General features: G+C 39.3%; 1 protein-coding gene across 5 annotated transcripts in view; it reads left to right on the top strand.

Annotated features, from left to right (window-relative positions):
* The window catches only part of LOC136876276 (uncharacterized protein CG5098), a 577938-nt gene that overhangs the window by 512930 nt on the left and 48409 nt on the right, over positions 1 to 16599 (top strand). For all 5 annotated transcript variants that reach the window (XM_067150088.2, XM_067150091.2, XM_067150087.2 and 2 more), the window contains one exon: positions 53 to 2740. In XM_067150088.2, the coding sequence (XP_067006189.2) occupies positions 53 to 2740 (2688 nt within the window). The remainder of the gene's footprint in view (positions 1 to 52; positions 2741 to 16599) is intronic.

The raw sequence follows: 16599 nt of genomic DNA, 5'->3' as shown, positions 1-16599 counted from the left end.
TGCATCTGCAATATAGGTTTTGTGTTTATTCTATTCTAATTTTCTCTTCCAGGCATGGGGTTGCATCCTGGAAGTGGAATGGGAGGTCCTCAAGGACCAGGTTACTATCCTCCTCCACATCCATCGATGATGGGTCCTGGTAGAGGAATGCAAGGTCCACCTCAGCATGCTCACATGAGCAGTGCTCCTGGTGCTGATCGGCATTCTCCTCATCATCCTGTGGTGCCAGGAGCGTGGAATAACCTGGGGATGCCAGTAACTAAAGCTCCAGGAAGTCACGAAGTTGGAAGAGGTCCTCCTGCTTCTTCTCACCCCCAGACGAACAGTGGCACCAATAGTGGAGGTCCTGGCAATCCTCTCTTCAGTTTGCAGATGTTGGTTAATCAGGAGATGAATAGGACTCCTGCTGCAGCTGCTGCACAAGCTGGTTCGTATCGTGGTCAGACTCCTGCTGCTGCTCACCAACAGGAATCAGTTGACTTATCCCCTGCAAGTGGTGAGGCATATCAAAGAATGCCTCAACAATCTGTACCAATTCCATTAACTCGTACTGACAAACTACCAGAACATTCCACAATAAGGAATGGAAGTATCATTGCATCCTCTGCTTCTGTAAGTAGCACAAATGTGACATCCCCACCAACACCATTGAATGGTGAAGTAAGTTCCGACAGTGGAATTGGCAGTAGTAGTGGTACAGTACCCATACCAGGTTCCCTTCCTGATAATTCTTCTTCTGTTACTTCAGACAGAGATATACTCAAACCAAAAAGTGCTGTAGAAAGCAAAAGCCCAGTGTCCAAGGAGACTGTTAGTGTGATTGCACAGACTCCTCCTAGAGAAAAGCCAAAATGTGCTCCTCAGGTTGTTACAACTGTTGCATCTTCCTCTTCATCATCATCATCATCAACATCTCCCAGTCCATCACCATTGAATAGTGAGAATAAAGTAGAGAAGAAGAACGATGTACCCTCGTTGGCACCCAGTGATAGTCGATTGGATAGCAGTAAACCTTCTCCTACGCCAGGCAGAGTAACTCCAGTTCCACCTGCAAGACCACCGTCAGTAGAAAGTCAGGAGAGAAGCAATCCCATCATAAGAACAAGTGCTGTAGAGCAGTCGTCTGTATCTGTTGAATCAACCTCAGTTCCAGCTAGTAGTTCTGCATCTTTAGTGAGACAATCTGAAGATAGCCTTTCAATACCTTCTCCTACCCAGTCCACACCCAAAGATTCCACCTCTCCCGTTCGTTCACCAAAAAGTGGGAGCTTAAAACGGACTAAGAAAGTTGATTCTATTTTGGAGAATCTGGTTGAAAGTGGTAGTAAAAAACTTGGCAGTGTTAACTCGGGAACTGAACAGCCTCTCCAAACGCCAGTTAGTACTGTAGTGGTGGCTCCTGCATCAGTGATAGTCTCCCCTGCTGTTACCAATGAAGATAGTAGCAGCGGGTTTGGTAGAGATGTGCGGACACCTTCTCCAGCCCTTTCACCACCAAAGTCTAGCAGTGTTGTCACTCCTGTTCATAAATCCCCAACAACAGTTCGTGAGGAAGATGTAGTGTCCCCTACTTTCAGCAACGATGATGTGGAAAATGGTAAACCTCGCCGAAAGAGGAAGTTAGATAAACCCATAAGGGTGTCTAAAACATCAAGTGATGCTGAAGGCACGAAAAGTAGCAATCTTGATGATAGTAATATTTCTGAGGAAAGTCACAAACATCAAGAAGCTGAACTTCCAGTAGAAATTAAAGACATAAGTGTAGTGAATGCCATCTCAGAAAATAAAGTTGAGCAGCCAACTGAGAAGTCTGTTGAGAATCTTGCAGACGATCTCAGTAGTAACACTACTGGCGTTGAGAAAACAGAAAAAAATCGTCGCCGTACCTCCAGTGAAGGTTCATCACCATCGCAATCCCCGAAACCAGCAAATCAGAGGATACGTAGAAAATCAGCCAGTGATCAGCAAGATGATGCAGATGCCCTCTTGTCAGCGTTAGTGTCAGATCAGTTGGACAAGTCTATAGAACCAAAACCTGAAGTAAAGAATGCCTTTATTGAAGTTGAAACTGAATTGGAGAAAATGTTCGCTGGTATTGTAGAAACTGATGAAAATATAGATCCACATAAAGTAGAGGATACTTCCTCTCCAATTTCAATGGAAGTTTCACCTACCACCAAAGCTCTTGAGACTTTAACTACTCTTGGTTCAGTGTCTCTAGAAACAAAACCTGCCTCCAGCATAAAACGTGGAAGGCCAAAGGGCTCAAGGAATGGCAAACGAAGATCCTCGGAGAGCATTTTTGGCCCTTCCTCTACTGATAGTACACCAAAGAAGAAAAAGAAGCAACAGAAACGGCCGTTCGATGACTCACCTGGTACCAGCCAGTTAAAGAAAGTGAAACGTTCAAAACTCTTCCAGGGTGAAAACAGTAGTAACAGTCGTGATAGTCCAATACTTAAAAAGAAAGGGTCACTCAAGTCAGAAGCAGCATTTTCTCGTGATCAGGCGCAAGGCACAGTTTCCTATGATAGTGGTAGTAATACCAGTAGTAGCAGGTCTAGAGGACCTGTAATTCACGTTGAAGGTCCTAAGGAAAACCCGTATTATGTGACAGTGATAAATGCTCCTTCTCGTGGGGAGGATGAGGAAGGAAATGAGAAAGGAGGCACGAAGAAGCAAACCTCAGGCACAGCAAGAAGAAAGAATGCTGGTTACCCCAGTGATCTCGAGTATAGAGGTAAGTTAATTCAGATGTGCTCTATTATATAGATAAAAGGATTGGAAGTGCTTTTTAAAACTTTTATGCATGGTAAATTAATCTTGAGTTTTCTCATGGTACTCCTGGTTGGTGATCATCATTAGTCCCAGTTAAGTCTGGCAGGCATTTTTAATTTCAATCAATTATCATTTAAGAAAGGTGTGGAGTATGAAATTGGATTAGGACCTTTATAAACCAGTGACTTTACACAATATCATATCAAAGTATTGTGTGGAGTATTGACTTAATGTGACCATAACTTGGTTTAACAACAGTCTGTACTTTTAGAGTAACTATGTGACAGATTTGGCAGGAATCAACAGTATGGCTGCCTGCTTGGTTACTATTGGCTGTGTCGAGTTTCCTGTCTGTAGCACGTGATCGCTTTCTTGTAAGCCTTTTGCCTCTGTGGCAGTTTTCAGTTGCTGTGCTATTATTCTTATTTTTGTTGTTTTATTGTTTCACTAGCAGCCCGTTCCAGCTTTGCTCTGGTGTTAATATTAGTGCAAGTAAACAGCTTAATGAAAAGAATGTATCTGCATAAGTACAAATTCAAACAAAAATTTCCTTTCTTTTCCTACCACTTTTTCCCACACCTATGGGGTCGCACAAGGGGATTTGAGCCTGTTTTACGGCCAGATGCCCTTCCTGATGCCAACCTCATATGGAGGGATGTAATCACTATTGTGTGTTTCTGTGGTGGTTGGTAGTGTGGTATATTGTCTGAATATGAAGAAGGAGAGTGTTGGGACAGACACAAATACCCAGTCCCCGAAACAGAAGAATTAATCAGAAGCAATTAAAATTCCCGACCCGGCCGGGAATCGAACCCGGGACCCTCCGAACCGAAGGCCAGTACGCTGACCATTCAGCCAACGAGGCGGACAAATTCAAACAAAAACTATTAAACATTAATATTAATGTTCGAAACAAATATGGGATAGTTAAAAGTCCTTTTGGATTGCATGAATGCATTTACAGTGAAACCTTGTTATTGCGTTCCTCATTAACACGTTTTTCCCATTAGCACGTCGTAAATTCGAAGTCCCGCTTCTCATCGTATTAAATCTATATAAAAATACCTTGCTTATCGCGTCACAAATTTTCGTTATTACTGCTTAGTAGATCACATTTTTCCTAGCCCGGAAATTATTTGCCATCCTTTGTGAAAGAAACTTTATTTACAACTCGGGTAAGAGCCGTCGTCACAGTTGCGTGATTACAGAAAAAGTGAGTCTATTTGTGCTTGCGGTGAACTTTTTTTATGTGATACGGTAGCCTATATCTGGATTAGGAACATAATCGTGTGAAATTGACAAGGGTGGTGCTTATTTGTCTTGTGATAGTCTAGGTACGGATATGGAAAAAGTGAAAATCCTTTCTAATGAAGACATTAAAATCTTCCAGAAAGTGGATTGGCATTCACATCTTAAAGCGCACAGAAGTCTCGAATGTTGAACTCACACGTTCGAGTTTAGACGCGATCGACTTGGTCGAAGTTTCTCAAAATGTTGGCCAGAGTCATTCTATTGCGGTCGCACATGGCTGAGTATGACCTCCAATCCATTGTCGAAGAGTGTAGCCAGAAAATAATATCTTATAACCCACTGCTCTGAAAGAAAAGCCTTCTATTAACATTTGTTTTAGAAATGTGTGATCTGCAATAATACTTGGATATTTTTATTAGCCCCCGTGCATATGTTTTCATATTTGTTGTTTGGTGTTTTTCACACTGTTGAGTGATCTTGTTATTTTATAACCCCCAGCAGAAAAGGTTTTCATATTTGTTCTCTCGTGTTTTTTCACACCTTTTAATACTTTTCTCTCATCTTGAGAAATGGTGGATATAGTTTTCATTGTACCCGCGAATAAACAACGTAAAATGCCTTCATGTCGGAAAAAATCCTATCTAGTGTTTCCATATCACTGTTGGATAGTTTTTATTCGTATGCTCAATAGTACATTTTCTTGTTGTCCCCTGCAGAAACATCTTAACGAGGTTTTACTGTATTGTAATACTTCTGAATAAACTAAATTTTTTGTACCATATCCAGATAGAATTAAACTGAACCGATCCTCTGCACTTCCTGAACTGGACACCTCAACATTTGCCTGGCCATGAGAACAACAAACTCTTTACAAAGGAAAAATTAAGTGTATCCTCCTAATTCAATACATCATATAATTCCATCATTAGATGGAGAAATCAAATTCAAACATGTTTCGACTCATTTGAGCCATCTTCAGTGAAAAGGGGGGGGAGTGTAAAGTAATTTACATAATACAAGCTAAAAATGTGCCAAAAAACATAATGAGGAACAGATGAAGAAACAAGAGAGACATGACGGAAATAAAACAGCACAATATCATCATATGGAGCAATAAATAACTCGCTGCGACAAAATTCAGTGAAAAAAGGTTAATACAAAACACAGTTGAATCTAAGAACCGTGTTAACCTAAGAAGGAAAGACTGGAAAACAAATGATACGGGTGGAAACAAACCATAAGTGCACATAGCGAGGTTGCGGACCTTTTAGTCTAAAAAATTTCAGTTTTATAACAATTCAAAACAGGATGAAATCACTGTATCGAAAATTCAGGCTGAAAGTCTGCCTTTATAGAAACACCATCACATTGAATGGCTAGGAGGGGAGCGTGAGCGAAAAAGAATGAGAAACCAAGCCTGAGATAACGTGCAGGCAAAATGCATGTGACAAGTGATGGAAAAACACTGATGAAATTTAAAACTTTAGAACAGCATTCTCAATTTCTTCTCAATCTAGCGGTCCTGTTCTCGATTATTTTTTCAAAATGTTGGCTGGTTTGTTTGCCTTATTTTAAAAGGTCAGGAGGTCCGCGTCAAAAATTGAGAAGCTGTGTTAGAGAAGATGATAGATGCACGGTAAACTGTAAGTGACCATAGTGGAAACCGTCAGTGAAGTTCCAATCTGTAATGGAAAAAATGAGGTTGTGTGAGAGACTTTGACTGATAAGTAAAAAGTGTAAAATAGGTGTGAAGAAAGCTTTAAACTTACGGTGTTTAAAGAGTGGTTGTCCTCTCGAAACTGCTTGGCCTTCTCAAAGTTAATGGTCCCGTTCGTACGATCGAGTCTATTGTTGTTTCAGCAGTGTTTGCGAGGATGGAAGTAGTGGCGGGGGAAGGGGCAGTGCAGGGCTTGTGGGGAGGGGGGATTGGTGGTGAGTTGGAGAGATGGAGGCGGGGCTTGTTTTTGTTATAGAAGTTCTGACAAATATATGGAATGAATGTTCGAAGTAGATCGTTCATTTGTTCTTTGATTTCATTTAAATTGTGAGCGGGGTTCATAAACTGATTTAAATCGATGTGGATGCTCTCAAGAACGTTGAGCAAGGTGCCCTTTTGCTCATAATGCAAGATCTTAAGATCTTTTCTATTGAAGTGTATTCGTGGCTGGATGCTTTATGATGTTTACTCATAGCTGAAAAACTATTATATTTGAGAGCATTGCGATATTCTGCGTATCTTATGACAAAATTGCGGCCTGTTTGACCTACATAGCTGGAATTACAGGATTGGCAATCTAATTTGTAAACTCCGGAGTTCAAATGTCTATTATTAATGTTATTGTTGACAGTGTGTGGATTGAAAATGAGTTTGGAGTTGGTGTGGGTGGTTATTCACCTCAAGCAACTATTGTAGATTAAAATGTCCCTTCAGTGTGGATCAGTGGACAAATTATAATCTGTTGCGGAAAACTGTTTATTGGACCAAAACCCGGAATATGCCTGATTCTGTCAACGTATAGGCAATTGTTTTGCTCAATGGAGGATTCTCTTTCTTCGTGAGAATTGCGTCTGTTTCAATCAGCTGAGAGATGGCTACTTCACTCAGCAGATGATTCTGCATTTCTCTGTGAATTTTGTCTACTTTAATCAAAGACACAGACAATTATTACAATCAACAGAAGACTATCATTTTATGAAGCAATGTTTCAATCGAGAATCTTGTTCTTGGGTAGTTTCATTGTCATTATGATATAAACATACTCTTAATTTTAGAGTCTGATGTACTATAACTTATATTTGCTATTCGTCTCAGCATGATGGGTTATCAGAGGTAATCTAAACTATTAATTACTGTTAGAGTTCATGGTTTATAGCATTTAAAAAATCAGAGATTTAGCATTTTTATTTTCAAATTTGGCGTTTTGTATCATGTATACTTCTCAAAGGTAGCGCTTTGTAGCAAATTGGTTAAAAAAGGCACGGTTTGCAAAATTGCACATCCAACAGTTGGAAGTAAAATCATACTGTTTAATCACACATTGCTCATCATGCAGTTTTGAATACACTATGGAAAATAAACATCAACATAAGACTGCAAGACGTAATGATACACACACGAATATGCATAATTACAAACGCAATTTCAAAGTGAAAAACAATATTCTGAACATATTCATTTACCACAGTACAACAGACCTACAAGGAAGAGGAATTTCAATGATGGTTGAAGTACAACATGCCAATTGTTTGAATGGCGTCGTTCTTCATTTGAGACCGCCTATCAGGTTCAGTCTTGTACTTGCTAAAAAAAAAAAAAACACCCCTCTCCACATTGACACTGTTTCTAGGGGCCCAAATGCACTGCAGTGCTGCTGAGGCAAAGAAAGGAAACTGTAACGTAAGTGCCATCAACATTTGAAGAGTGTTGGTGTATTTTAATGTTTTGCAGCATCTGTTGGTGATATGCCTCGCAGCCCTCGATAAATTGATTGACAGTGGCACTTATAAAAAACAGCGACTTATGCTTCAAAGACACAAGTGATTTGGGTTCCAGAGCACTGTTTTACCCTGCAATTGCAGGATTAAATAAATTGCACACTTCGTTGACAGACCCGTTAGTATCACTGACACTCATGTGCTTTGAGAGCTTAGTTATGAATTTAAGCTTACACTGCTTAAACTTAATTTCCTCTTTCTTTGCATTGTTTCTGCAACTCTCCAACAGGTCACTTGTTTCCAATGGAAAACGTCCGTCAGCACACTTCTTCAATTTTCCACAAATAGTAGAAATATCTTCCTGCAGCTAGTGAGCATACGGGTTGGACGATCCCTCCAGTACTGAGCTTGATAGCTGCAGTCGCTTAAGTGCGGCCAGTATCCCGTATGATACAAATGTTGATTCCCAAAGGGAACCAGAAATATTTGTCCTGAATGAGTAAATTTATAATACCAATGTAGTTGGTCCGTTATTGGACAGTAAATTTTTCAGCTCATTCCTGGTTGCCAGCCTTTCGCCCCAGTGTGCTAAGTTGGGCTCATCGGTTGGTTAATAGCACACCTACCAAGACGCATGGTTAGTGCATATTGTGGAGGCCACTGCTTAGGCTACTTGGCACTGCCGGTGGTTCGAACTGTACTGTCGACAGCCCTGAAGATGGTTTTCCGTGGTTTCCCATACCTGCCAACCCTTCCGATTTACCCAGAAACTTTTCAGTTTTTAATTTGTCTTCTGGTTTTCCGATTTATTTTTATTTCTTCCTATTTTTGACCAATATAACCTCCAGTACGGTCAGTACTCTTCCCCTAGGACGAATTCTTATGTGCTTGCGTAATTTATGCAACCTCATTTTTAAGCATATTTATTTGATGCTTTATTCGGCGGACGGATCATCCATCGCCTTCGTGTATCGTATTTCTCGCTCACTACAGCAGCGTGTGTGCTGTTCAGGTGGGAATTCGGGACGGCAATCGTCCTACGAGTCAGAAGGTCATGCACACTAGCGACCGCTAGAGACTCCGTTGATCGGGACGAAAGAGTGAGTTTGTTATTGTGTGGTTCGTGCGCTCGTTTCTGTGCGTAGTTTCGTTGGAGTTTTAGACCACGTGTTTTGTTCTTGCGGTTCTGGCACTGCCAGTATTTCACGAGAGGAGAGACTATTTCTTTTTCTGTCTTCAAACTTTAATAAAGCATTTTGCTCATTTCTGGCATTTATCATCCCTACTTTTGAGAAAACTAATAAAGTTCTTCAGTCGCAAACACCTCACATTCATGTCATAAGCTCAATGCTGACAGATATGTTGAAGGACATTCTGTGTAGGTTTGTTAAGTCAGTGATTATAAAAAAATATCCTACAGTTTTAGAAGTGGTCTATCACAAGAGAGAGAATCAGAAAGCTGATGATTTAGTAATTGGCTGTTCAACATCTCGTCTTGTAGAAAATCTGGCACCTGAGGAGAAGAAAAACTTTTATTTGCACATCAGGAACTATTTTATTGCAGTTTGTGATTATATTATTCATAAATTTAATTTGAATAGTGATGTTTTTGTTAATGCTTAAGTAGCTGAGATAAATTCTTTGCAGACTTCTTCCTTCAATGCCATAAAGTATTTTGTTTCAATGCTTCCTGTTATATTGCCTGTGAAAGATGGTGAAGATGACCAAGAAGCAATGGATGCATTACAGTGCCAGTTTTGTGCTCTCCAAGTGGAGGATTTACCATTGTCTCTTGTGCAAGAAGAAAGAGTAGATTGTTCTTGGTTTGCTATAGGGTAGTGATGTAAGGAAGGCACCGGCAACGTGCTTTGACACCGGTGCCAGAGACGGCACGGTAGGCACGGTGCCACGATGTAAAATGAATCAGTGCCAGTGGCACTGCCATATAAATAAGTCTGTCAAACGTTTACAAGAATAAAACGATTTGTGACGTGAATATTGACCTTATTTATACCGTTAGTAAGGACAAGAATACACCTCGATCAAGTCCGCTCTTCCATGAGTAAATCGAACAGTATGGCGGACACTGGCGGCTGGCACTGTTGCCGAACGAAGCACTATTGTGTGTGGCCACGTGACTGCCTCCTACCAACGGCACGGCACGTGCAGGCCAGTGCTTCTCAGATCCGTGCCGGTGTCAATGGCAGTGCCAGTGCCAGGACAGATCGCTTCTACAGTAGGTACCTACTGGTCATCCCGTTCTACCAAGTGCTGCCGGACCGTGCCACATTATGCTTTATTCTCTTTCGTTATATTATGGATTGTCTTGAATTCCATGTCAATGGCAGACAGACGAAGATCTAGCCTTTTGTGGAGCAATTTCAGTCCAGATGATAAAAACCAGTACATAGCAGTGTGAGATAGTTGTAAATCTTGTATATCGTTCAGATCGATGATAACATGTTCAAAACGACATATGCTTCGTCGTACCTGGAAGACCCCTTAGTAGCTAGGCAGGCAGATCCGTTAAAATGCTGGTTGGGAAGAAAGCTTCAGTATCCCAACCTTTATTATTTAGCTGTCCGGAAGTTGTGTGTTGTAGCAACATCCGCGCCTGCCGAAGGTGTGTTTTCGAAAGCTGGTCAAATTTTCACTAACAGACTGTCAGCGAATGAATTGAAAAAATACTGTTCTTCATGTGAATGGAAAATTTATTTGTGGGTTATTTTGTAGTATTTTGCATGTAAATTTTGACCAACAGACGAAACAGACTGCCAGCGAATAAAGTGAAAAAATACTGTTCTTGAATGTGAGTGGAAAACTTATTTCAGGGTTATTTTGTAGTATTTTACATGTAAATATTAATGTAAATTACGGTATATCTACGTGTAGTTCCTTTTTTGTCAATACATGAAGCATAAACGTTTTTATACGAGTCCAATGAATAAGTAGTCATCGTGGCACGCCACGGCACCGGTGTTTTGGCACGGTGACGCGCTTGACACTGGCACTGTGCACACCAGTGCTAGCAGAGGCACTGGAATTTGCATCACTACTATAGGGGATATGCGAGGTACAGATGGGTGTTTCAAATATGATAGAATCGCAAAAGTAAATGCTCTCAGTATTGCCAATTCCACACAGCAGTGCCGAGTGTGAAAGATTGTTCAGCCAGGTAAAAAAAGACGAGGTCACATTTCCGATCATCTCTGAATGACGAAAATCTTAGTAAACTATTGGTGGTCAAATGAAGTCTAAGTGGAAAGTGTTATGTGCAGCAGTATGACAGTGCATTGTTGAAGAGAGCAAAGTTAGCTGCCAGTTCAATGCTAAACAAGTAAACATAACAGTCTCTATCACTTACATGTGTATATTCTTCACCATTTGGTAAGTTGTAGTCAGTTCTTGACTTATCCGTCTAAATGTTACTATTCGTATGTATGTGTCGTAAATGAGAATGATTATTAGGTACATTTTCTTGCAATCGTTTTTGTTTTCTTAGTTTAAGATTTTAAATGTAATGTTTAATTCGCATTGTAACTGTAGATATGTATGCCTTTTATCATGTCCTCATTTTACCGAGACCGTGGTGCAATACACTTGATGAAATCCAAGAATTAAAAAAATCTTCCTATTTTTTATTTCTAAAAGTTGGCAGGTATGGTTTCCCATTTTCACACCAGGCTGTACCTTAACCCTCTTGGAGCCAAGAGCCGATCTGGTCGGCCGCTCCCCATCAGCTGGAAGAGGCCAGAGCTCCGCCTCCACTCTACTACTGTAAAGTGCCAAGCCGTTTTCAGTGGAAATACATGTATTTTAAAATTCGCGTATATCTACCGGTGTATAGCAAATACCGGCATGAAATTTTCTACATATCGACTACGTAGAATAAGAAACTGGTTTGAAGTGATATAAAGAGTCAAAGACGTTTTATTGTTGATTTGTAGTTGTCGATAACGTTTATTTTTAGGAAGAGAAAAATATTTTCGCACTTTCTCTCTCAATATCTACTTTGAAAAAATAATTTACGATACAAAAGAATATACGTAATTATGTATAATGTATTTCTAAATACAATTCTATAGAATAACTTTGAATGAGAAAAATAAAAACGTAAAAAATAAAAATTCAAACATATATCACTAATAAAAACAAGACAATTTTACTCCGATAAAATTCGCGTGTATGTATCGATGTTTGGCAAATACTGACAACAAATTTTCTGCGTGCGGACAACACAGTATTAAAATAATTCTGAATTATTAAATAAGTAAAAAATAGTAGTTGATATTATAGTTTTTGTTTTCAGAAAATATAGTTTCTCGTTTTCGGTTGTAGTATATATTAGAAAAATAATTTTACAATACAACAGAATTTACAAAATTAAGAAATGTATGGCACTAGAGCCGTGATTTGCTTTGACCTACTAAGCGACCGCTGCTCAGTTCGGTACCTGCAGTTTACGAGGTGAATCATGGTCAGTGAGACGGATCCTCTCAGTAATTATTCTTGGTTTTCCAGACGGGGGTCGCCCTCTCACCCTCAGATATCTCCTCAATTGCAATCACTTAGGGTCACTTAGATTGAGTGAACCTCGAACCAACCCTCAGGACCAGGCGAAAATTCTTGACCTGGGCGGGAATCGAACCCATGACCTCCGGGTGAGAGGCAGGCATGCTACACTTGGCCCGCGGAGACCGGCATTTAGGTAATGATAAAGGACTGTATGTGACTATAAGGTTTAGCAGAGAGTAAGTGAAAAGTAAATTGAAGTATAATATGGGCGGAGAATCAGACGGTAGGGCATGTTTAGATCCAAGAACTTCCTTGAAGGAGACAGGAGGTTGAGGAATGTTGTCGGGTTTATTGGGACAAATTTCCACAAAATGTTCTCCAGAGACATCATCATATTCGTTATCACTAGTTCCATCTACCACCATATTCAGAGTAGCTTTAGTGCTGGTAGACACAATTAAACGCCTCTTCTTTAGCTGCGGTGATTCTGCGGACGTGTCCGGTATAATTTCGTCGCTACTCTCTGAACTAAATTCCCTATCGCTATCCGATAAATTATCCGCGTTAACTTCGCACTGTTCTAAATACTGCATTCATTTATTGTCATCAATACCTGCTGAAAAATTATCACGTGAACAACATGCTATTTTCCTGTCACAAATCCACTCACTGCAAGGAGCAATCACTTACTGACTGGTTAACGGTATTTGTAAACACAGGAAACGACTCTTGTGAAAGGTATAACATCCTCTTAGAACTGTCAAAGCAAGGCCAGGCACACAATAACATGCAGCCCCTTTACTACAGGTTGTAACAAAAGTATGCACGTCACTATAGGTTGCCTCGAAATTATGTATATCACAGAATTTTAAGCCGGCCGATGTAATCGGCTCTGGCAACTTCCGACTGGATTGTTAACGGCCGACTAGATCGGCTCTGGCAATTTAAAGGGCGGATGCTCGCACTACCGCCTGGCACCAAGAGAGTTAATTAAGGCCATGGCCGCTTCCTTCCCACTCCTAGCCCTTTCCTGTCCCATCGTCGCCATAAGACATATCTGTGTCAGCGGGACAACTTGTTAAAAAAAAAGATATCCCTCCAGTACTATGAGTGCTGCATTAATTTTCTGAACCAGAATTAAGTGGATGATTAAAACTGATAATTATTTTTTGTCCAACTAGGCCTAATATTTTAACAGGAGGTGGTACCTAAATGAGCATCTCCTGTCCTGTGCAATATACCATATTTAGATTTCCCTCAGGTTCATCTTCTGTCCCAACTCCTTCACACACCATTTTTATTATCATACCTACAACTTCAAACTCACTACCATTGGATTCGTCAACATATTAATTTAATTAGTAACAAATATCCTCATCACTCAACTGGTTATGTGCAGCCATGTTGCTGCGATGTGTTGCATTCAGTCAGCTGTCTGTTCTATCTAAGGAAACGTATAACAATAAACTTCATTTTAGCATTCTATGCATGCCAGTTGTATCTAGAAAGCGTAGGGAATTCTCTGATTCCAAGAAGTTATATGTTAAGCAGACAGATGGCAAAGGAAGTCTGTTTGAAAGTCGAGTACGCTCTACTATGCAACCCGCGGGAGACAATGTGCGACTCCAGTACACTTTATTATGCAACCTGCAGGAAAGAGTTAATGATACACTTCTTGTAGAACAAACAATGCCTTCAGTTTCATGAAGTTAGGCTACAGCAAACACATCATGCCAGTTCTATGCTTAGCCTCATAAACTTTATAACAACTTCATCCAAATGAATGGAATGACATGTTTCACATTCATTGCTCAGAACTGCTAAAGCCCTTTATTTTGACTCGGGCATTGAGTTTCTAATTTAGAAAATGATCTACTGTGAAGTGAGGCAGGGATTGCAGCATTCACCTGCGATCACCCTCTCCCAAAGAAATGTGTAATTTGTTGCTAAGACAGTTCATCACCAGTCCCTATCATTCCTTGTTGTTCTCTGCTGACACCCCTGCAAACAGATGTGTAGCGATAGTGATGATGGAAAACATAAAAGCAATCAAGATTGTATATTTATCTGTGCTATTGATATTATTTTTAGGAGGAAAACTATCTCTACTAGTCACCTGGAAACACTTCTTATAATAATAATATGTGTGATCTCTGAAGAGGCTTGGTGCAGTTCTTTAGATTAGATGCCTTGAAGACAACCTGCACATCTGTGAGGATTGGGCCTACCTAAGATGAATTCAGATGCTGTAGCAGAAATAACTGTCAGTCAGGTTGAAGAGCTATGCATACATCAGAAAGACTTTTTTTTTAAGAAATGTCTTTTCAACAAACTGAAATTTTGTGACATCTTTGATTGACAACAGGTGTTCTTTTTTTTTTTTCCTAATTTCTTTCAGCATTAGTGTTTTAAGGCGACACTCCGGAGATAAAAAGATATTTTTACCTAATGCATGGATTTTCACGAAACTGTGGGAATGTCACCTACATAAAAGTAGAGATATCACGAACATTTCTTTCATGTACAATATTAATAGTTTTTCCAAAATAATTTTCTTGTTGAATTTTTAATTCCATTTTTTTCATGAAATTTAATTAACATGTTAAGTAAATTTGTAATAGATAGGTAATACTTCCTTTAAAAGCACTACGTATTGATTTTTCTGTACATAATTTATATAAGGAGATATATCGTACTAAAGTTTGTGTAATTTTTATGTTCTAAAATTTTGGACCAAAAATATCCCTACTACTTGAAAAAATTCTGCAACCAAAATTTCTATACGCAGGTTTCCTAATATAGCTGTGATATATATACCATACAAATTTTGTTGCATTTAGCATAATATTATGGGAGAAAATTGGATTTAAATGTAAAATTACGATTGGAAAACAAAGCATTATTACAGTGATAAATCGTTTTAATTCAGCGAAATAACTTAGTGACAAGAAGAAAGAAACTCAATCCTTTCAATTTCAATCATTAAAATTTTTTAACGAAAATGACCAAAATATTGATTTTTATCTCCGGAGTGTCACCTTAAGACTAATGAGTTCATTTGAAGGATTTATGGTTAAATCTGATTCATATTTTCTGACTAGCTTTTCTGCTCTTTCCTTAATGTTCTCATTTTTAAACTTAGAAAATGAACAGAGTTTAACAAAAAAAAAATCACGAAAATCTCCATCTCCAAATAGATCGGCTCTCTTCTCATCAATCCCAGTTCTTCTATCTCCATTTCTTCTCAGCCCCCGATGAGCTTGTTTCTGCTTCCCAGGTTCATCGGGAGGGCAGTTATTAAGACTCATTGAGGAACCATCTTGACAGATCTTCCTTCTTGATGTGGTAAGTGTAGGGTAAGAAAAAAAGCTGGATAAGTACAGGAAAAGAGGAGGAACGTATGGCAAAGATAAATACACGTGGTAAAAGAATAGAAACAAAACACAAACACAAAAGGAGAAAAGGATCCCAATGGGATAATTAATATAAGTATAGGAAAGGAATGAGTAAATGTCAAATCAAGTCAGAGAGAAAGAGAGAAGGGAATAAGAAAGGAACACACATAATAGGTCGAACACAATGATATTTCAGTGTGGGAAGAGGGAGCAACAAAAATAGGAGATCAGGACAGACATGGAAACACACTATCTTCATACACTGCCGTCTTCAAAGACTGTAAGCCCACACATTGCAAGCATGCATTAGTCGTGTGATAGGTCTGTGTTTTTTTTTTTGTTAAGATTGTCCCCCAGCATGATGGTTAGCACAATTAGCTGCCATTTTCAAGGGGGGGGAGTTCAATTCGCGGTACTACCAGAGATGGCAGGAATGGTGATATGCGGTAAAATGGTACATAGAGCTCACCTCCAGTAGGTGCGTGCCTAAAAAGAGCTGTAACAGGTCCGGATGAGGACATGAGCTTACTTTAGTTAAGAAATATTCATGGTTGTTGCTATTAATATAGCAGACGAGTATAGGTCTAGATAATTTTTGGAGATGTAGGTTTAAAACGTGATATAAACACTCCAATCACACAATTGTTTTACTCGTCAACATTACCAACAAATAATAATTTTATTCTTTTTACTTGGTTTTACATCCCATTACTACTTTTACCGGTTTTGAAGACTCTAAACAAATCATACTACGAGTTAATAGAAGCATGGAGACAACGAACATACAAAATTAATAATTGTAGTAATAAAATGCATTACCTCCAAACCTTTAGATGCCCATAGATGCAACAAGTTTCCTGTTTATTATTTTAATTTTTTCGTCGAACTTCTGAGATTAACTGGCATTTGAGAACATACCTAACCTAAACAGTGTGGTCTCTTTTAACTCAGTTACAGCTGTTTAGTTAGATCCTGGTATGATAAATGTAGAGAACAAGCATGAGATAAGAGAGCTCAGTAGCTGAAGTCGCTTGAGTGCGGCCAGTATCCAGTACAATTTACTAACTTCATCATATAGAACCGTATTGATACAGTTTAAAATTAGAAACAGTGTTAGGTTCAATGGTTCACCCAATCAATACACCTCACTTTACAAGTGAACATATTTATTTATTTACACTGTTTATGCCCACATTGGAGCACCAAAATCAACCTTATACAATAA

The sequence above is a fragment of the Anabrus simplex genome, chromosome 6 (genome assembly GCF_040414725.1).
Source record: "Anabrus simplex isolate iqAnaSimp1 chromosome 6, ASM4041472v1, whole genome shotgun sequence".
NCBI lineage: Eukaryota > Metazoa > Arthropoda > Insecta > Orthoptera > Tettigoniidae > Anabrus > Anabrus simplex.
This window is presented reverse-complemented; position numbering and strand designations above follow the sequence as displayed.